At 42.3% G+C, this 22,183-nt stretch overlaps 1 protein-coding gene across 1 annotated transcript in view; it reads right to left on the bottom strand.

The window, feature by feature from the left end:
• hcn4 (hyperpolarization activated cyclic nucleotide-gated potassium channel 4) overlaps positions 1-22,183 on the bottom strand; it is a gene marked incomplete at both ends in the record, with an annotated part of 153,250 nt that overhangs the window by 69,280 nt on the left and 61,787 nt on the right. The window contains one exon of the mRNA XM_080769617.1: positions 7,325-7,486. Within this exon, the coding sequence (XP_080625743.1) occupies positions 7,325-7,486 (162 nt within the window). The remainder of the gene's footprint in view (positions 1-7,324; positions 7,487-22,183) is intronic.

The following is a 22,183-nucleotide window of genomic DNA, read 5'->3' on the forward strand; positions in this document are numbered from 1 at the left end:
CTTGTCGATCGACTATTTTGAAATGGCCGGACTGTAAGCTATATAGGGCTGAAGTGGTTTATGTACATGTATGTTTTGTAATACATAAATGCACAAAGTAACGAGTAGACTTAATTCAAGTTTTCAAATAAATGTAGTGGAGTAAATAAAGTACAATATCTGGATCCGAGTATGCATTGTAGTGCAGTAGAAGTAAAGGAATTGGAAATACTTAAGTAAAGTACAATACCTCAAAATTGTACTTTAGTACTCTGGACTATGTTTTAGACCACAGTCCGAAATGTGTGCAAAGTAAATGTACTTTACACCACTGGCTGCGCCCCCCCTCACAAATGAATTCAAAACAATATATCCATCTAAGTAACGCAATTAATTAGCCTGTGTTTACCGAGCGAAACCAAACAAAGCCTGTTTGATGTTAATGAGAGTCTGCATCATTCTCTTGGGATATTCACCTCACGGCAGGCGGTGCTGAGCCTGTCATTTAGGAGGCAATTTTGTGGGTCTTTTCAGGTGATTGATTGATTGAATACTTTATTAGTCAGAAATGCAAACTGTATGAGGTACAGCCGACATGAAGGTTAAAAAGATAACACAAAAAAGTCCTGGGGACTTTCAATTGGCATTGTGGTTCATCAACAAAAAATAACACAATAATTATGTGTCATCAACAAATACAAAAAAAAATGTACAAATGAGAAAAAGGAAAATGGCGGGAGTGAATCCTCCTTAGGGACCAGTCGAAATTTAGGAAAAGGGGGGCCTGGAGGAAAATAGGGGATGGTGATGCCTTTCTAATTTTAGTCAGAGGGAGGGTAATCCAATTTCGATAGTAAAATAGTCTAGTTTTACATGTATATACATGTACTGTCTGTCTCTCTACTCTAGTAGCCTACTCTGCCGATGCAAACGGGCTGGGTACTGAAGGCTAGTCTGTCTCAGTCCCTCATATCTCTGGCCACTTTCTTCATACAGAGCAAGCTCAGAAACCACCCAAGCACAGAAACGCTATTAATTAAAAAGTAAGCTATGCTACCAGAACTTTTTATTTTATTTTTTTTCACCCTAGCGCGTGCCCTCTCTCTCTCTCTCTGTCTCTCTCGCTCCTCCCGTCTGTAACTCTGGAGCTGGCGAAAATGTATGTGAACTCTGATTACTCTCGTTGACCACTCCCTCGACTTGAGTGCTGCTGCTATCTGTCTTTCAAATGTTCTATCATGGATTGGCAATCTACGTATGACATGCATGGAGTTGTGCATTGTGCGTAAACACACCATTTCACACCTACTCAGGGGTGTAACTACCGTGACGCAGACAACGCAACTGCGTGGGGGGCCCAGAGGCAAAGGGGGCACACGGCCGTTTGTAAAAATAAATGAGATCCAATGAGTTGATCAAAGTTTCAACAGCTCTGGTGAAAACAGAGAGTGTGTAGGCTAATTAATAACGTGAAGCTCTCCCGAGGCCTGCAGATGCGCTGCTCTGTTCACAATCGTGACAGGTATTTGTGGCAAATCTGGGGGAAAAAAAGCTTACCACTAGCTTTCTTCACAGATGTGTTCATAAAGGTGTTTACTATCACAGAAAAAAATGTTCCAAGCCAACTCCCTTGGGAAACTTTGTAGGAGCCAATCAAAGTTGGACATTTTAAAATTGGCCAATATAAGCTTGTGAGGTGTGTAAATACAGTAGGTGTTTTTTGGGGTGCTGAATCCGTTCCAACCATTCATTTTCAGTAAAAATGACTTCTGGCCGTAACATTGGCCATGCCTGCTTTTGTATGTTCCAGACATACTAGTGTAATAATTAATAATCATTGTCTATGGTGTTTTCTTGTTTTCTTTCCGTTTGTGTGTGGTGTGTTCCTTATAAACGCAAGGTCCAAATCGATTTTGCATATTAACAGCCCAGGCTACCATTTGGAAAAAAACGGTATATACAAACATCGGCATCGGTGACTATCGGCTAGATAGTTTTTTTCGGTATCGGCCAAGAATTTCCACATCGGTGCACCCCTAATGCATACTGTATAAATAGGCCATTGTTGCAGTGTGACCAGCTAAATAGTAGCCTATAGACAAAAAAGCGGGCCGAAACTAACTAACTAACTACTAAAGTTTTTATCAGCAATTGGGTAGCGTTTGGAGATCTATGAGGATTGAATCTGACCGCTGACAATTTATTTTCTCAGAAAAACACTACTTTTACTGATGTTAGGAATAAAGATTAGGGTTTTAGGCATAATTTTACTGGGGTTTACCGTATGCCATGTTAGGGGAGGGTGCTTCATTTCCTACTTAAATTCCGACCTGTCCATTAGTATGGGAAATTACATTCACCTCCCCTTGTGGTCTCCGACCTGATAGATGGTTTTTCAGGCTAGTTTTGAAAGAAACCAGTGATTCACATCTTTAAATGGATGTTGTCAGGGCAGATCGACTATGGCTTGTCGACTATTTTCAGCGAAATATTTCCCCACAATACGGACACTGGGGTTTAAGTGGCTAAGGATGTCACATGACCTGGCGAGGGTGTCCTACGATAGGCTGGGGGACAAAAAGCTACATGGTGGGAGCGTGGGAGGTAAACACACATATGTGTCATCGCCACCAGCGGCGTCTCATGACAAGCAGACAGGGCGTTTTGTGCTTTATGTGGGCAGACAGCCAGGTGTGTCCCCCGAGCAGTTTGGCCGCATGTAGCTAATCGGCCTGATTAGCGGCGGAGTTATTCAAGGGGAGGTCGGGTCTGGCACGTGTGCTGCACATGTGGCTCTCCACATGTGGCCCTGATACCCATTAAGACCTGCATGGGACCTGAGGACCTTATTCTACAAATGTCTTCTAACTCAAACAAACAAACAGTTTTCTGAAAAACTTATGTTTTTATGTCAGTGGTTCTCAAACTTTGTCATGCCAATGACCCTCAGAATGATATGTATTTGGCCGCAGACCCTCATCTCAAAATATTTTATTACAGGGACCCCCAGAAGCAAATATTTTGAGACCCGTTTTCCCAATTTTTCCAAAAATAGCAGATCTACAAACTCATAGCGTGGCACAGAGTGCTATTTCACGCTATTTCAATAGCTAAAGTATAAAAGAATGGTTAATGTGGTTAAATGCTAAACAAAGTGACACAGATGCATTCTTCCAGGTATAATGGGTTAAGTAGCAGAGCCTTTCCAGGAAGCCGATGAGCACAATAGCAGTGCACCCTATTGTAGACGTGCAGTCAAACAGAAAATACAGACAAAAATACATCCTCCCGAGAGTCCCGAGGAAATTAACAAAACTTTCTCAGACAATAGTACTGCATATTGTTTTGTTTCCCACAGCCTCTGCACCAAGATGACTCAACTCAGATCAATGTTTGGGCAATGGCCTACTATTACCTCAAACCCTAACCTATAACCGCAGCGCATGTTGGCCAACCTTAACACAATCATGTTGGCCAACCTTAACACAATCATGTTCGCCAACCTTAACACATGTTCGCCAACCTTAGCGCATGTTCGCCAACCTTAACACATGTTCGCCAACCTTAGCGCATGTTCGTCCAACCTTAACGCATGTTCGTCCAACCTTAACGCATGTTCGCAAACCTTAACGCATGTTCGCAAACCTTAGCGCATGTTCGCGGCGTAACCGTCTTTAAATAAATACTTTTTGAAAAGCCTATGGAGAAAATGAATGGAGAATCATTTCCTGGGCCACTCGTCATTCTGAAAGGGGGCGGGACTGTGACGCTCTGTAGGGGTGATCGGGTCCAGAGCACGGGCAGAGGCTTTTGTGCTGGTTCTGGACAACCGGAAATGCATTCCCCACCCAGTTATGTATGTGTCCTTTTTATGCCCATATAAGGAGTTCTTTTTCAAGCATACCAAATGAGGCTTTTGTGCTGGTTCTGGACTACAGTCTACCGGAAATGCAGCGAGTAGCCGTTCCACCCATCTGTCTGTGTCCCTTAAATGCCCATATATGGAGATTTCTGTATGTTTCTCTCTGTGTCTCTTTATTCCTATATATGGAGTTCTGTGTCAGGCTGCTAGGCATGCCCAAATATGGAGTGTTCTGATGTCAGAACAGGTCAGCTTATGGAGTTCTGTGTCAAGCATGCCCAAATATGGAGTGTTGTGATGTCAGAACAGGCCAGCACCATATATGGACCCTGGACACTGGGCAGGGGCCCTGTCCAGAGCCCGGGCAGGGGCCCTGACCAGAGCCCGGGCAGGGGCCCTGTCCAGAACCCGGGCAGGGGCCCTGTCCAGAGCCCGGGCAGGGGCCCTGTCCAGAGCCCGGGCAGGGGCCCTGTCCAGAACCCGGGCAGGGGCCCTGTCCAGAACCCGGGCAGGGGCCCTGTCCAGAACCCGGGCAGGGGCCCTGTCCAGAGCCCGGGCAGGGGCCCTGTCCAGAGCCCGGGCAGAGGCCTTTTTGGGGTGGTTCTGGACAACCGTGGGTCCGATCGACTCAACACCGGGCACTGCACTCCCTGTGGAGACAGAATTAAGCACTTTCAACCCGTCATCCCTATTTATATTAAACTACAATCTTCAAAATGTAAAACTATTTAATTATAAAGTAAAATCTTTCCAAAATACCCACAGTCGTTTATTATATATATATATATATATATATATATATATATATATATATATATATATATATATATATATATATAAAAAATCATTAAAACATGAATTATGGAGATCCAAGGTTTCTGGCCATAGACGCTGATTTGTAACTTGCCACAGCTGCCAGGTTGAGGCAGTCTGCCATGGAGGATGGAGGGTCACACTCACACCACCTCAGGTGCTGCATGGTCCAGTTGTGTAACCAAACGAGACAAGTCAATTACACCAGAGCCCTTCTGGTGACGAGTAAACGTCCAGAATACAAAATGTACGTGAGTAAAAGTACAAGGTATTGGTATAAAAAATTACTGAAAGTACCATTAACAGAAATGTCCCGTTTTACACATTTTCAAATGTATTAAAAAATATATTTTGAACCAGTTCCCCCTCGTAAAAGAGATTTCTGTCTCAATGTGTTTTTACTGGTAAAATGAAGGTAAAATAAAAGAATAAAGATCTACAAGCTCACAATGTGTCGCATCGTGACGCATGTAGAGCTGATATTTTCAAATGTTCAAAATGTGTAACGAGGCGGTATCGTGCGGCCAATGCCAGTGAAATGCACGAAAAACCAAAGAAGAAGAAGTCCCCCTTGGCCCAACAGGCAGTGATGCAATCCTGCTCTGTAGTCAGGGGCTCACAACACAACATGGCCGATCACCGGGAGTTTATAAGCTTCTAAACCTCCTAGTTTGTCACATTTTGAGCAGAGAAACGACTAAAAACAAGACTTTCACACACACACACACACACACACACACACACACACACACACACACACACACACACACACACACACACACACACACACACACACACACACACACACACACACACACACACAAATTAAAACCCATGAGTGAGTGGCATGCTCACTATATTCAGAAAACAAACGGACTTAAACACTTTCACATTCCACCTTTTTCTTTAACTAGTGAAAATATAACCGTTCATGGCGAAGTTGGGCATTCAGTTACCGAAAAAAATCAAATCAAACATAAAAGGTTGGAAGGATGGAGATACAAGGTTTCTGCCCGACAGCAACGATATCTAAAATGGGGCTTTTGCTGTGCTGGGATCCTACTATAGGTGGAGAGCTACCTGCTGTTTCCCAGGACTCTTTAGAAGGGTTAAGTACAGGAACTGCAGAGGGCTGATTCTTGATGAGATCAGACAGGTGTCTAGTCTCATTCCGACATACAGGGAGACAGGAACACAGGTATAGGTAATAGACTAGTCTCATTCAGACTATTGAGCCTGGGTACCGGGTATATTCAGACAGGAGACAGGTACTAACTAGTCTCATTCAGACAGACAGGGAGACAGGTATAGTCTCATTCAGACAGACAGGGAGGCAGGGAGACAGGTACTAGTCTCATTCAGACAGACAGGGAGGCAGGGAGACAGGAAATGATACATCCACTAGTTTAGTTTCACAGTCTTCCTGCGCTGTGTGTGTTGCTGCCCACTGCGCAGTGAACACAGGCTCCAACACAAGCAGAGCAACCGTTTTCCCCGCCGTCAGACTCCTCAGTCCCGACCCATTATTATATTATATTTCATTATATAGTGTGATCTGTAACCAGCGGACAAAGATCTGTATGGCTAGTGTCTGTACGGGGACAGAGAGAGGAGAGGAGGCGCCGATGCGGGGTGGACTGTGGAGCGGCAGAAGCGCTCTGGGTGAGAGTGGAAAAATGGAAAAATGATAGGACACCGTTCAAATGACACTTTAACTCTATGGACATAATAATAACACGCCCTCAACAGCTTCACAGTGTGGTGACTGGTGGTGGTATCATGTAGATGTAGAATCAAACGGCATAGACTACAAATGAAGGCTACAACGAAAGAGTTGAATCAGTTGTAATTAAATCTGCGATTAATTTCAGCTGTGACCAGCGCATGGCAAAGTGAAACAGTGAAACTCATCAGCTCCGTTGTGCTACAAAGCTGCCTGCCTGCCTGTCTGCCTGCCTGCCTGCCTGTGATAACTTAGTGCTGAAACTAAAGTGCCAGTTTTTTTCTTTTTTTTTTACCACTATCATTTTGTAGCCTTCACTGCCCTACAGCAGTACTACAGTAGGGCAGCTTTGGCTAGGGCCTAATTATATTCTTTATATTTGTATATATATTATGATTTGGAATTCATTTGCCTTTTGTGTGGTGCCTAGCTGAATAGGACTGTATTATAACATGCATCATAATGGTGCTACTAGAGAGCCAAATATTTTCTGAGGTGGTTCTGCTTGTTGTAAAAAGGTTGAGAACCACTGATTTAACCATATTTATGTTGTACTTTTCTTAATTTCATAGGCTCAACATTCTTGTCTGGTTATCAATGGTAAAACGTGTTTTATCTAATAAAATAGAGTTTTGATTAAAAGTAATCCAAAAGTAACTGAAAGTAACCCGTTACTTTTAAAATTGTGGTATACTCGGATTACGTTACTGACTACCATTTTTAGCAAGTAACTTGTAACTTGTAGGGGATCACCTTTTAAAAGTAACCTTCCCAACCCTGACGATATACAGTATCTGGGAGCAGAAATTGGTATGCAGACTCTTGTATTCTTGAACTGTCACTGATTTTGATCCAGCACCCAGCCTAATTAGGTTGTAGACGTGCATGTCTTTTTGGCTGTTTTCAGCCTCCTTTGCCTTTACTTGACATGCATTCACTTGACTTACCACCATCTTGTTTCTGGACACCCAGCAGTCAGCGGGGAAGTCCTGCAGCATGGGCACCAGGAACTGCAGGCAGCCGTCCCAGTGGCACAGCAGCAGCATCATGCCAATCAGGTTGACGATCCGCACCATGGCACTGGCCAGGTCATAGGTCATGTGGAAGATCTAGACGGGGCACAACACATGGACGTGGGGCTAGTTAGGACAAGGGCAGTGTTCATTAAACTGTATCCGCCTTGCATTGCCATTGACCGTTGCCTCTCGCAATTTTCAAATGCTTCCATCATAGAGTCTGGAGAACAAAAGCTATGATCATGATAACTGCAATTTTCATTGGCTCATAAAACATGAATTGTTTTAAAGACAGCAACAGCCCAACATTTTCATTAGATATTGGTCCAAAGTTTGTGTGTAGACATTTTCGTGCATTATGATCAAAGGAGTAGAAATATTTTAACTGTTTTTCATTTAATTCAAAATGGTGGGAGATCTAAATGTCACAGGTCATAGGTCCCAATACCCCACATTTGTTCATTGTGAGGAGACGCATGTGAGTATTAAAGATTCATTGTTGATGGTCAAACGGCTCATGAGCTACAGTATGCCACCCTCTGGCCAATGGTTGTAGGCTTCGTGTCTAAGCCAGGTGACATAGCCCTCTACCACCTTCGGAAAAAAACGACCAATTTTTGGTGAAAGAAGAAAAAAAACAGACAACGGACCATAGTCCCATAATATGAAAAGAATTACGTAATTGCGGAAAACAAACAAACTAGAGCAGCTGGACAACGTGCTCATGTCATTTCATTCTCGATATAGAAGCTCACAACCCGTCACGATGTGACACAATGGTGCAAAACTGCATAATATAATAACAATATGAAGCCACTATTCCTCCTAAAAGTTTGTGTCTGAGGAGGTTAGAACACCAACCTCTCTAATCCCTCTCTGAGGAGGGGACACAAACAACCTGGTGCCAATAAATTCCACGCACGCACGCACGCACGCACGCACACACTCGCACACGCTCACACACACACACACACACACACACACACACACACACACACACACACACACACACACACACACACACACACTGTCAAATGGCCTAAATCTCTGAGACAAATTATGTCAAAGCACGTCGTTGCAGTCTGATGTAAACAAACAAACGGTGATCCATTCCAGCGCGGTATTCTGTGGACGTTCAGAAGTGAGAGTACAAAACACTTCCGAATCTGGGGTCCGGGGACCACTAGGGGTGTTTGAGGACTTCGAGTTGCATGTAGGCCCTACATCGTATTTTGTACAGACCTGTAACTACGAGAGTGTAAAATAATAAATTAATAATAATATGGGGGGGAGACAAGAACACAACGAAGACAGCGCTTCTTTCACCTCACAAATATCACTATGTGATCATTTCTTGTTTTTATTTCTTTACAATGAGTGGAGCACATAAAGCATCAAGAGTAGCAGATCTACAGGCTCAAAGTGTGTCACTTTGTGGATCTGCTACTTTTGATACTTTTGTGTGACGGCTGTAGTATGCTCAAGTGGGGCATTCAATTAAGAAAATACACACGGTTTCTGCCCGAAAGCAATGATATGCTGCCAGGCTTTTAGCTGAGTACGGCACAGTACATGCTCCCATGGTGTGAACATGCACTGGCTGTTGGCTATACGTTAATCCTATAATGATAATAAATATACTCATGGGGTGCCGCAGGACGTCTTAATCCCATAGAAAGATTGCTCCCTCCATTAAAAGCCACTCAGCTGTTTATGAGCTCGTGGTGGAACTAGCCTCGGTCCCAGGCTTAGTGGTGGAACAGAGGGAGACTATCTAGACATCATCGTACCCGGAAGTTATGTGGGAACGCCTACTGAGTGGCAAAAAAATAATAAAAAGAACATTTAAAAAAAACCTTTCTGGCCTTGACAGTCCATACATCCAAACAGAAAGGTCTGATTCACTGCCAGGTATTAATGAATTAATGAATTAATTATTCCGCCGAGATTTTATAACCGTGATCAGCAAAGCTTTAGTTATCGGCCGTTAATAAAGCTTGTTTGATTAGAATCGGGATCTGGGAAAATAATTAGAGAGAAATGCATTTGAAAACATTTCAATAACTGGATGTTTGCTGCGATTATATAATGTTATATCATTGAGCTAAATGCTATCTATGCCGTGTGAGCTTGTAGATCGGCTATTTTTGGTATCAGAAATTACTTTGGACAGGTGGGACTGGGAGACTTTAGTTAAACTTGCAACATGACGCATTACTTCCCTGAACTCTCATGAACATGACAAAATAAGACACCTTGTTGTGACGCATCTGATCGACCGGCGTTAAAAGTTACCAACATAGCAGCTGTAGGCCTACAGAAAGCTTGAATTATCCTCTTTATATCTGCAAAGTTTTTGTTTCGTAAAAATCCAGCGTAGACATGTTATGAGACATTCCGTACAGGTGCTTATTCTATTTAGATTTTTAAACGTCCTGCTGTCTCCTGCATTATGTGCCATTTAGAAACAGGTGGTAGCGGCCTACGCAGGACCGTAGAGTGATTTCCAACGAGCGCTTAATTCCAAACTCCAACGTTCCATGCTGCTCAATGTCTTGCCACTCAGTCTAGTTGTTGGGCTAGGGAGTAGGCGCTAGGAGAGGAGGTGAGGAAGGGGGCAGTGGTGGAAAGTAACTAAGTACATTTACTTTTGCGTCGCATTGGGAGCTTGTAGAGTCGGCAAATAATTTCAGTTTTTTTGCCAATGCTATACAAGTTGAAGCTGTCATTTCATCCACCAGCTGCTTAAAAGAGATGCCTGGACTACGCGTTTCTTGACGCTGTCTGTCTGTGTCTGTCTGTCTGTCTGTCTGAAAGCGCCTCCATCATACATGGAAGAAACATAAATCAGACTCAAAGGACCACTTCACCCCTTTCCAACCTATGGTCATACAGTATAATTGCTCCTCGTCTCTGATGTGTTCATTACAAGATGTCCGGAAATTGTGCCGTCTCATAATGAGCATCAGTGAGGACCAATTACAGTGGATGAAGATGATAAGGTTGAAAACCAGTGAAGTGCTCCTTTAAGGACGGTTGAATTTAGAGTGGCATTGACACTTGACACAATTCTATAACCCCATGGCCCAAGTAGAATAGTAAGAGAGTGGCGACACGCTTTGATCTCTCCGCAAAGCGGGTGCCTATGTGCTATAGTTCCAAACATTGGAACCAACCCATTGAGATAGAATAAGCACTTCCACATTCCATTGTTACAATTGTGGTCACTCTCATACTATTCCACTTGTCCCGTGGCACACCAGAAATATCAGATCTACAAGTTCACAATGGGTGGCATGGCGACACGTTGTGACCTTGTAGATCTGCTAAATCCGCCTCACACAGCACCTACAGTATAAGATTCGCACACATCTCTCGTTTCTCTCGCTTTCGCTCTACATCTCTGCCCTCTGCTCTCCAGGCTCTTGTTCAAAGCGTTTAGCCTTGGGGCAAAGCTTACTTCACCGGATCTGCGTCACCCACACCCCCCCATCTTCTCTCTCTCTTGGAAGCCAATCTTAGCCAATCAGGATGGAATATGGGAAATGGTGCAGATCCGTGTTGATCACATGACTATGGAGATAGTGGACCTCATTCACAACGGCATTTACACTCATATCGTGAGCGGAGCGTGAGCAGAATTACGAGGATTCCCACATTACGTGGGAATTCATGGCCATGAACTTGGTGTAGGGCATACGGCTTGCGTATATTTATTTAGAAGGCTTTAGTCTTCATGCTGAATCAATATATAGTTCCCAAACCTCAGATAAAATATGTAGGCATGTGTCCCCAACATTGGTCAGCACATAAAAAAATTATAGCCTAAATAAAAGCAGAGTATCACTTGTATGCCTATATATGCATGCATTCTAGAGGCATATATTGGTCCAGTTAACCTATGATCCTATACAGAAACTGCCCCCGCAAGCCCGACACCTTTTTATTTATTTATTAGGATATTTCTAGCATGCGCGATTGCGCTGCTCACTCTCGGCAGCCTTCTACTCACAGTGCAACACGTTGTGAGCTTGTAGATCGGCTCTCCCCCATCTCCCCCATCAGGGTTACTGCAGCCATCGGCTACAGTATATAAAAATAGAAGACCACATTAGCCTACTGAATGGCATCAGTGTGTTTGAAAGTCAGCCAGTCATATCATAGTTTTAAGACAGCTCACCTCCACTCACACTTGTTCACAAACATGACGGACAGATCGACAGACATAAGAAAGGCAGTTCATGATGATCATCACTACCTACTGTAACTCGCTGATCAGCATGTTGACAGAGACTCAGCCAATTAAAGTTTCACGTAGGCCTAATGCCTTTGCTGCAAGCACCTATATCTGCCTCTATTTGAGTCGTGGTATTAATTTATAATAATGTATATTGATCACATGCGGACGCCACACAGAATAACCAACTGTTACCTTGATCAGGCTTGATGAGGAAACATACAACGTAGTTGGATCGGATGAAATATAGCCTTTCCTAGTCCAGAAACTAATTAAGAAAAAAAAGAAAGAAAAGAAAAGCCAAAACCGCATGGTCCGGTGGATTAAATATGTCCTGTGTCCATGCATGTCCATATATTTGCTTTCCAAATCCGACAGTGCAGGGCAGGGAATCAATCACCCCAGTAATCAATATGGGCTTTTATCATTGCCGAGTTTTAATATAGCATTTGGTCATGTGGTAAACTGTACAAATTAACTCTCATTATGTATGCTTCATTGAAAAATCATTAAAAAACTTTGATGACAAAAGAAAAAACTCTCATCATGTGAAAGTAACTGTAACATCAGTTAACTTATTAACGTTATGACATTTAACGAGGAGTGAAGCAATGCGTGCCAAGTTGGCAAGTTTCGTTTATAAATATATACATATAACTTGTGCTGTTTGCTTGAAGATCTGTCCTGCAGAGACCCGCCTGTTACAATTAAGTGCTCTACAAGCTCATGGCGGTTCACAATAACTTGATCTGTGCCGCTTATGATGACGTATTTCGATATTTCCTGTTGCCTTATATGGTGTGGAATGGGCGTGGATGTTCCATCAAACAGGCGACACCAGGCGAATCGCTTGGGAAAGAGGCCGAAAAGGTGAACCGCACAAATGAACTCATTACACCACCTTCGCTGAATGACACAGGTGATTGCTGCAGCTTGATCGGACGGATAAATACAATATCATTACACATCTCCTTTACACCTGGGCGTACATTTTCGTTGTGAATGAGGACCAGCTGTATACTGAATTGTGTGATGTATGGATAAAATGTGTACGAGTAATCTACAGAAATGTGTTTTAACAAAATTGGCCTCATGGTGGCGCTATAACAGGCCGTTGTGGAAAACTTGGGGCAGAGGTTCATCGTTGGCATCCAGTGTGTGTGTGTGTGTGTGTGTGTGTGTGTGTGTGTGTGTGTGCGCGCGCGCGCTCGCGCACGCGTGAGTGCGTGTGTGTGCGCGCGCACACATGGACACATGGACAGATGGACGGACAGACGGACGGACGGAGTGCAGGCCTGGTGGAGACAATAAGACACCCTCCCCAAACCCTAACCTAACCCTAACCTCACAGGAAGCCACGGGTGATTTTAATTTAACCCACAGCACAGATTAGTTTTAACCCACAGCACGGCTTTGACTGTCATGACTGCAGGACTGTTGGTATGTCTAACCAACATACTGTATGCACCCCCATCCGACCGCACTTATTGCAACAGTAATAGTATCCTCCATGGCACCACCTCCAGAGTCCTCAATAAACTTCAATATGTCCAGAACTCAGCTGCCCGCCTGCTCACCAGTACCCGTTCCAGAGACCATATTACACCAGTCCTCTGCAACCTTCACTGGCTCCCGGTCAAACAAAGAATCCATTTCAAAACACTAACACCTACAAAGCACTAAACAATAAAGACTCCCCCCTATACCTCTGCGATCTCTTCAAAGGTCACGACCCCTCCCGCTCCCTGAGATCTAATATGAGGTCCAAATACCGTACCCAGGGTGACAGAGCTTTTGCCGTTGCCCTGTGGAATGCACTCCTAAAACTCTCAGAGATGCCCCCACCCTCCAAACCTTTAAAAAAACGCCCTCAAAACCCTTCAATTCAACTCTTTCCACTGTATTTATTGATTTTATTTTTATTCCTTAGCCTTAGTGTTTTTTCCCTAATAAAGTAGTTTTTATTTGTTGCGTCCTCTTGTGCCCCATCTTTGGGTACTCATAAAAGTGATATAAATTGTATTTATCCTGCATGGAAAACAATATGACGACGATTCGTGATGCGTTTAAGACTCACACCATGGCCAATGAATCAATCATGAGGCACCACCCCATACTCACTGCTACATGTATGTCATGTATTTTTCATGTGTGAAATTCTATTTCCAGGGCAAATAGATACTGGTATAGCTACTGTATCATCTCTGTCGGGTGGAAAATGCATACATCCAAAACCGTACTTTTCAAGATTCAATTAAAAAAAATAAAAATGTTTGATATATATTATATTGTGTGACGCTGTAGTATGATCAAGTAGGGGCGTTAATAAAAACACAACAAATATTAAAATATGGAGATGAGAGGTTTCTGCCCCGACAGCTACTGTATGCCACGTCATGCCACGGCTGTGCATCGATCTACAGTATATAAATCCTCACTAGGCAACAGAACAGGCAATAATTATTCAACGAGAGCAATTTATGGTGCATGAAACATTGATCGAGGTATAAAACATACAGCACTCGCGGCCTGCAGTGTGCCTCGTTTAAAATGTGAATTATTAATTATAATTTGTTGTTGCACTGACTACATTCCGGAGAAGCTTGTGTAATTAACATGCTAATATTACATTGGCCTTCCGGCTACAGCTATGGAAGAATGCAGAATTGTTTTGTCAAGCTGGGAGGGACGGAGCGCTGTGATTTGCAACGTGTGCATTGCTAGATTATGCAAGCTGTGTTTAGGATGGAGCGATTCTGTTGAGTGAATACTGAATGTAAGAGCATTTTTATTTTAAACAAAGTGAAGCATGTGCTAGCAAAAGAAGCAATGCAAATATTATATTTTAATTTCTCCATATCTTAGTTATTGTGCTGAAGTGTGGGGGAATACGTACATGACTACCACAAAACCATTGTACTTATTACAGAAGAGAGCAGTACGAATCATGCACAAAGTGCATTATAGAGAGCACACAAATGGACTATTTATAAAATCGAGGGTATTGAAACTTGAACATGTCGTGAAGCTACAAACCTTATTAATTATGTTCAGGGCAAAAAGCAAAACATTACCAGTTAATTTACAACAGCTATTCGAACCCAGTTCAGAAAGTGGGGATAGTAGGAGGAAAATCGACATTAAACATAAAGTTGCACGGACCACTCAAAGACTGATGTGTCCTTCGATAACAGGAATCCGAACGTGGAATTCTCTGGATGACAATTTAAAGGGTTGTACAAATATTTGCCAATTTAAAATAAATTACAAAAATCTAATATTTAGGCAATATGAAGCCAACGAATAGGTTAGCTATCATTTCTTGCACGTGTCATTGCTCAACTTCTTGCTTGTTTTGTTGTACTCTTTAGTTTTTTGTTTTATTTTGTTTTGTTTTGTTTAGATGTGTATGAGCCAATCATTAAAGTAAAAACTAACTTTTGAGTGAAAAGGGGCCAGGTATTTATAAGAATGTATTCTTCTTCCTGCTCCTTTTCGTCATCAGATAGGTATGATAGACAAATTAATTATGAAAGACAAATGAATTGTTATCTATTATGATTTGTACTGTATTGTGATACACTGTGTGCGAAATAAAATGAAATGAAAATGTATACGTAAAAGTGTACATAATAGATAAATGATGAATGTATTGTTGGACAGTATGTCTGACCACAAAACAATATTATCTTTCCTTAACGGCCGACGGTATGTTTTTCCCCCATAAATGAATGTAAATGAATGCCCGCCCCTACTGCATCATAGGAGTGTGTTAAACAAAATAAGTGGAATTAGCAGATCTACAAGCTCACAACACATCACAATGCCACACGCTGTGAGCTTGTAGATTGGCTAGATAGTATTTTTTCATAATATTAAAAATGGAACAGTTTTGGACAAACCACCCGACAGCAACAATGAACTTTATACTGTTATAGCCCATGTGACTCGCTATGAGTAACATTCAAATATATATATATATATATATACTACTCCAGCAGTTGTATAATACTGTAGTAGTGCAATCGTGTGCACGTGTGTGTGAGTGATTCGCCGCCTATCTCCTTCCACACGTCAGGCAATTCAAATCCTGCCAAGCAAGAGCAGACTTTTCAATTACGAAAAATGGCAGCCATTAAATGAGAAAATAAGGCCCTCTCATAAGGTTGTTACAGGATCGTTATGTTGAAGCTGAGGGAACTAGAATCTCTCTCTCTCTCTCTCTCTCTCTCTCTCTCTCTCTCTCTCTATGCTGAGTACAAACACACAGTTATAATCATGTTTCATCCCTGATTTCTGAAATAGTTTACAATTTAGGCATTTAGAAGACACTTATTACGGCCGAGCTACAGCGTGTATCTGTGCGTAAAGCGCAGATACGCGAGCCCCCTATACGCAGACGTAAAATAGGACTGGATCTAAAAGTGCGTGTGTGCGTTCGGCCGATCCAGAGCGACTTACAGTAAGCAAGGAAAACACATGCAACAAATGCAGAGAGGTTGCCTCAGTAAACTGGGATCATAGGTAAACCAAGAAACTATAGCATCAGTCTAAAAAATATTACAGTCTAAAACAATAATAATCTGTATTGAAACTACATAAACTATAGGATATACTTATAGGAGTATAGGTGAGTCTTCAGATTACCGCAGTAAGATTGGGTGTGCAGACAGAGTCTGGGACGTGTGGATCGTTGTTGTTATCAGATGTGTAGTAGAGCGGTGGTTCTTACAGTGGGGCCAAGGGACCCCCAGGGGTCCTTGGGGGAGTTCCAGAGGGTACCCAGCAAATGTAGCGTCACGGTCATTTTAGCCACTCAAACTTTGGCTATTCAAATACAGCGGATCTACAGGCTCACAGCATGGCTGCGGCACTGCTATTTTTGGAAACTCTATTTTTGGAATAATACAGATTTTTTGTTATATAAATCTTCTCTTCTGGTGTGCCTGGAACAAACATGAATTTGGGGGTATCCTTGACAGAAGTTGACACAAAAAAGTCTACTGGAGTAGTACAGTAGTGTTCTCGTCCCAATGAAGAGCTTATTCTCAGTCAGTTATTTTAGTTTTAGCCACAATTACTTCATTCTCTAATGTTTAACTACTGCGGGTTACTATTTCTTATTTGTGTGATAATTTGGTTGACTATTTTGAGTCTTTTTTGTCTTGCTTTGTTATGTTGTTTGTTACGGTTTGTGTTACAATTACTGTATTGTACCGAATATAAGACGACGCTGATTATAAGACGACCCCCAATATTCAACTAATTTGTGGAAAAATACCATTGAATGTCAAAAAGTCTAGTCCCCGATTGTAATACGACCCCGTATTTTAGGATATCTCCATTGGAAAAAAAACGTTGTCTTACTGTATATTCAGACCAATAGGGTAATTTGTTTTGGTTTTAAAGAATTTTAACAAAGTTTGCAAATGTAACACGGTACTGCAACAAAAAAGGCCAATGTTGCCCCCCCTCCCCATACACGTACGTGCACCGATGTCCACAGACTCGCCGACATAACATTCCATAACACACTGCCTGTATTACCTTAAGGATGATGGATCACTGGCCTCTTTCTTCTAATTGAGAGGGACACACAACACGCCTGTCTGCATTACCATCAGAGTAAACAATCAATGCTTTGATTGATGAGAGAACCACCATATTTTAAAGCCATTGAGACCTGCGGTCAATTCCACCAATGCCTTCTAAACCAGTACGTAGTTCTCACACTTCCAAGCCGCCGCTAAAATCTAAAATGACAAAGATGCTTTCCCGGTTATAATAGGGAAAGCTACCCATGCTACGACCCCATCATGGTTCTCCGTTTAACTGGTGTCCACATTGTCAAAAACATGGGCATTCAGCTAACTGACCTACAGTAAATGGCCTGTGAATGTAATGGACTCATAACTTAAGGAGAATTCCGGACTAGTGCTTTTCTTACCATCATTATATCCAGTTGTTATATCCAGTGGTAGAGGCAAAAAAAGAAGAAAAGTGAGTATGCACACTGGGTCTAGTTTGCCTTGTGTAGCATATCCGCTCATCCCCTGGTTCTGCCTGGTTTACGGAAGTAATTTCTCTATAACATGGGGTCATCTTAAAATCGTTGTGCAAAAAGCATTGTGGTCCAAAAATAAACAAGCTGTCTCTGCGTTATTGTCAGGGAGGTGTCTCTGTATCGTTTGCGACAGTCAGTCACTCATATATGATGCAGTCTGTTTCTAGCGAAAATGTAACTAATTCAGTAGCAGTAATAGCGTTTTCTCTCAGTCAGTTGATTCTTCATATCCATATGAGTGAAATGAGTGTTTGACTGGGGAGTCATATTTTGACAGCAGAAACTGCCCATGATAATTTCACCCTCCTCCCTATCTAATTATTGGACAGTATTAGGATGTTGATATTAATTTTGTATTAATCTTTAGGGCCCCAAATCACACCTTAGAAACAGACAGACAGACAGACAGACAGACAGACAGACAGACAGACAGACAGACAGACAGACAGACAGACAGACAGACAGACAGACAGACAGACAGACAGACAGACAGACAGACAGACAGACAGACAGACACCGCGGTTCTTTAAAGCGAGGCATCTGGTGTTTGCTGTCTGCCCCACTAATGATGATGAATGTTTCGCCGTGAAGGTGTCACTACCAAACATGCCCCCAGAAAACATCATTCACTCATATTGTTTTGTGGATGCCAATTGTGTTGACTGCAGAGGAACACAGACCACACCACAACCCTTTACGCCAGCAGTTCACAAACACTGGGTTGGTCGTTGGGACCCATTTTTATGGAATTAATATTATTTATTTTACTTTTCCTATTTAAAATTATGTAAATTATGTAAAAAGGAAGATAGGTTGAAAAGTGGCGAAGAGGTCCTTTAAGAAAAAATCACACCCGTGTGAACTGAGTGGTGCAACTACCCCCCCACCTCTCTCTCTCTCTCATATTAGCAGGCAACAGAGCAGCACTATCCCTCTCTCTGTTTCTGGCACAACAGCACCCCTACTGGTACTCAGTCATATACTGGTGCTCATTAACGTCACATAGGTACTGGTAGGTGAACACAGACATTGCTGTTCCTTGGAGTGGTTGCACCACTCAAAACTAGTTAAACAAATAATTCAACAAAATAAATGTCTAAATCTATTTATTTGATTTACTTTTTTTCAGAAGTTTTAACAAAATTAAACAAATATACAAGCTTGCATCGCATTGGCTATTTGTACTTTGAAATAGGGCTTCATAATAGATTTTTGTAAAGTTTGGGTCCCGGGGAGTCATCAGACTTTATCTTTTGGGTCTCAGCTGAAAAAGTTTGGGAACCAAATGTTTCACGGGGTCTTTTAGATAAGGAGTGTGTTCCTGGACCAAATGTGCACATCTCTGGAGGACTATTCATTTAAAGGAATGGTTCAGCCAGTCATTATCTGCTCACCCCAATGCCACTTAATAAATCCTATTAGACTTCATTGACCGGAGTCGCCCAGGGGCCTATACAAGGCCCCCCTCCTTTTCTCCCTCTACAAGAAATCTCTTTGCCAGAACAAAATAGCCGACCTACTGTTAGCTCCCAACACGTCGCCTCGACACGCTGTGAGCTTGTAGATTTGCTCCTTTTCACCAAATGTTCACCTCCAAATTAATATGAATTTGACCGCCGACCCTAGTATTGTCTTAGACTTAAGAGTCTAGAACAAGCAGTCATTTGTAATTGTTCTGTAGCCACTCGGGTCAGCTATAGGCCTGTTCATTCTTGTAGCTCTCTGCTGTCATTGTATTTGTTTGATAGTTCGTGCTGGCACAGACCCCCTGGCAAAGAAATACAAAACACAGTTCAGGCCTGGAACTTCCTTAGACACTGTAAGGTTGTGTAACTTTAAAATGGCTTTGTGTGAGAATAATCATTGTTTGACTTCGACTGATTTTCTATAGTATCAGTCTAGCAATTTCCCACTTTCCCACCGAAATGTTCATGCGCTTGGGTCAGAACTCAGAATGACCGTGCTCTGTGCATTCTCTCCTCAGCTAGTACTTTTGAGGGGTTAGCGGCTAGGGGGGCTAGCCCCTCCTATACACCTATACAAATAGCTATAGTGTAGATAGCTAACACAAACATTAAATGCCATTGACAATGAATGGAGAATTTACCGATCTGAGCGGGCGGAAAATAATGTTGGAATGTGGGAAATGGTCCTAATGGAATATTCTGTTCTGTATAAACAGGCACTGTATATACTATACAGATTATTCATCTGTATAACAGGCAGTGAATACAGTATAGCGTACCCTTCCATCATCTGTATAACAGGCAGTGAAAATACTGTAACCTTCCATCATCTGTTTAACAGGCAGTGAAAATACTGTACCCTTCCATCATCTGTATAACAGGCCTAGAACAGTGCTGCTAAGGACCTAATTGTTGTGTCAAGTACCCCCACATTGACATGGATTTTGCTACAGAGTAGACACCCATAAGAATATTTTACGCCAGGGACCTCCAGAAGTAAAAACTGTAGTATAAAACATGTTTGCTTTAAAAATATAAAGTGTGGCGATTTTTCAGGAAATATCAAATATACAAGCTCTAATGATGTTGTTTTTTCTTCTTCTTTTTTTTTGCTGGGGACCCCCTGGTACCGCTCCAAGGACCCCCTAGAGGACACAGATCACACAAAAGAAAAAAAGAAAAGAAAGCACTTCCATTCTGCCTCCTACTGAGACATACCCATGGGTTTGTGAAGGATTACACATTGTTGTATAATAGGTTTTCTTTAAGGGAACCCGCTGTGGGTATTCATATCACAGAGAGGCACATTCAGGCGTGCTGAGGACCTGTCACCGTTATTGGCAAAGCCTCATTGTGTTCCCAATAATAGCCCATTAAATCTATTCTTTGTGCCTTTCTTATCTCTGAAAGAGCAGTCCTTGACCAAGGTACTGGGTTCACAGAGTCTGGAATCCAACTGCTTTGGTTTAGGAAATTCATAATGTGTTTGGGGAAAAAAGTGAAAGCCTGATTTATCCAGGAGTCCTACGAGGCCTTGCGTGAATTAAGGGGTATCACTTCCTGTCATCCGTCATTCAATAACCATTTGAGTGATCCGCATGGATGGATTTGTTTTTACGTCCGGATACGCCGTCCGGGACAGGCTTCAGAAGCGCCTCCTGAGGAGGCGCTTCTGAAGCCTGTCCCGGACTTGGCTCAGATCTGAAACCATTCGATTTGGCGTTAGGAACTCGTTGCGACAGCATGGCCTTGCCGACATCCACCCCAGGCAGGGTTCAAACCCACAACCTTCCGCATCAAAAGGCATACTCTAACCACTACACTAGGCTATCCCATTTGAGTGATCTGCATGTCAGTGAAAAACCAGTGTGCGAACACAACCTGACAGAAATCAGAAAGGATCATAATTTAATTTTCTCCTGTGCATGCAGGCATCATCATTTACAGTTTTTTTTCCCACCATTTGTTTTCAAACTGTCCGCTCGCTCAATAATTTGCTTATCCATAATGACATTAGATGGATAGCAAAGGAAGTATGTCGAAACCATGTTTGTGAACTGAGGGAGGAGATTCTGGTATTTTTGTCCATAATGCAAAGCAGACACATGTCCATACGTTGCGGTCGCTAATGGAGAATGGCAAGCTTTCTGCTGCTGTATGCTATCATTTTAACCAACGTGGAGTTGCAGGGCAGTCGGCAGATTAAAGAAAAAACACAACTTGCGGGGAGCTAAACCCATTTAAAAAAATATTCTAAATCCTCCTTCAAAAATAGCAGACCTACAAGCTCGTAGCGCGAGTGGCGCGCTACGAGCTTGTAGATCTGCTATTTTTCAATAGCTAAATTATAACATAATGTTTAAAACACCAAAAGGGGTTCCCGCCACAAAATGGGTTATGCTCTTTTTATCTGCTGATCTATGTATGCTTAACTTCCCCACATTGTGCAAATCACTGGCAGGCCTACACATCACTGGGGTGAATATGGGATTCATATAAAGACACATTGAAAACCAACTTTGCCCCTACTAGTAGGCATACCATATTCTGAATTACCAAAAAGAGGACACATGCGCGCATGCATGTGCACTTGTCAAAAAAGTTTGGCTCCTAAATTTGATCAAATATGGTCTATATTAGTTATGTATTTATTTAAAGCAGTGGCTCTCAAATGTGTGATCCAGGGACCCTCATGGTTCCTTGAGGGGGCTGATCTACATCCACACGTGAGCTTGTAAATCGGCTAGTTGAACCATTCAAAAATGTTTTTGTTTCAAAATAGGGCCTTAAATATCTTCAGATGGGGTATCGTGGACGTCAGCAAGGGCATGCTGTCACAACGGGTTCCTAACGCCAAATAAAATGGCTTCAGATCTGACCCAAGTCTCCTGAGGAGAAGTCTGAGGCATGTCCTGGACGCGTTATTACCACCAATGTTCAAGGATGTGTTTACAAAACATTGCAGGGTTTGTTTACAAACATTTCAGTGTTTGTTTACAAACATTTGAGATTTGTTTATAAAC

Source organism: Protomyctophum bolini (genome assembly GCF_963924005.1).
Source record: "Protomyctophum bolini genome assembly, chromosome: 1".
Classification (NCBI taxonomy): domain Eukaryota; kingdom Metazoa; phylum Chordata; class Actinopteri; order Myctophiformes; family Myctophidae; genus Protomyctophum; species Protomyctophum bolini.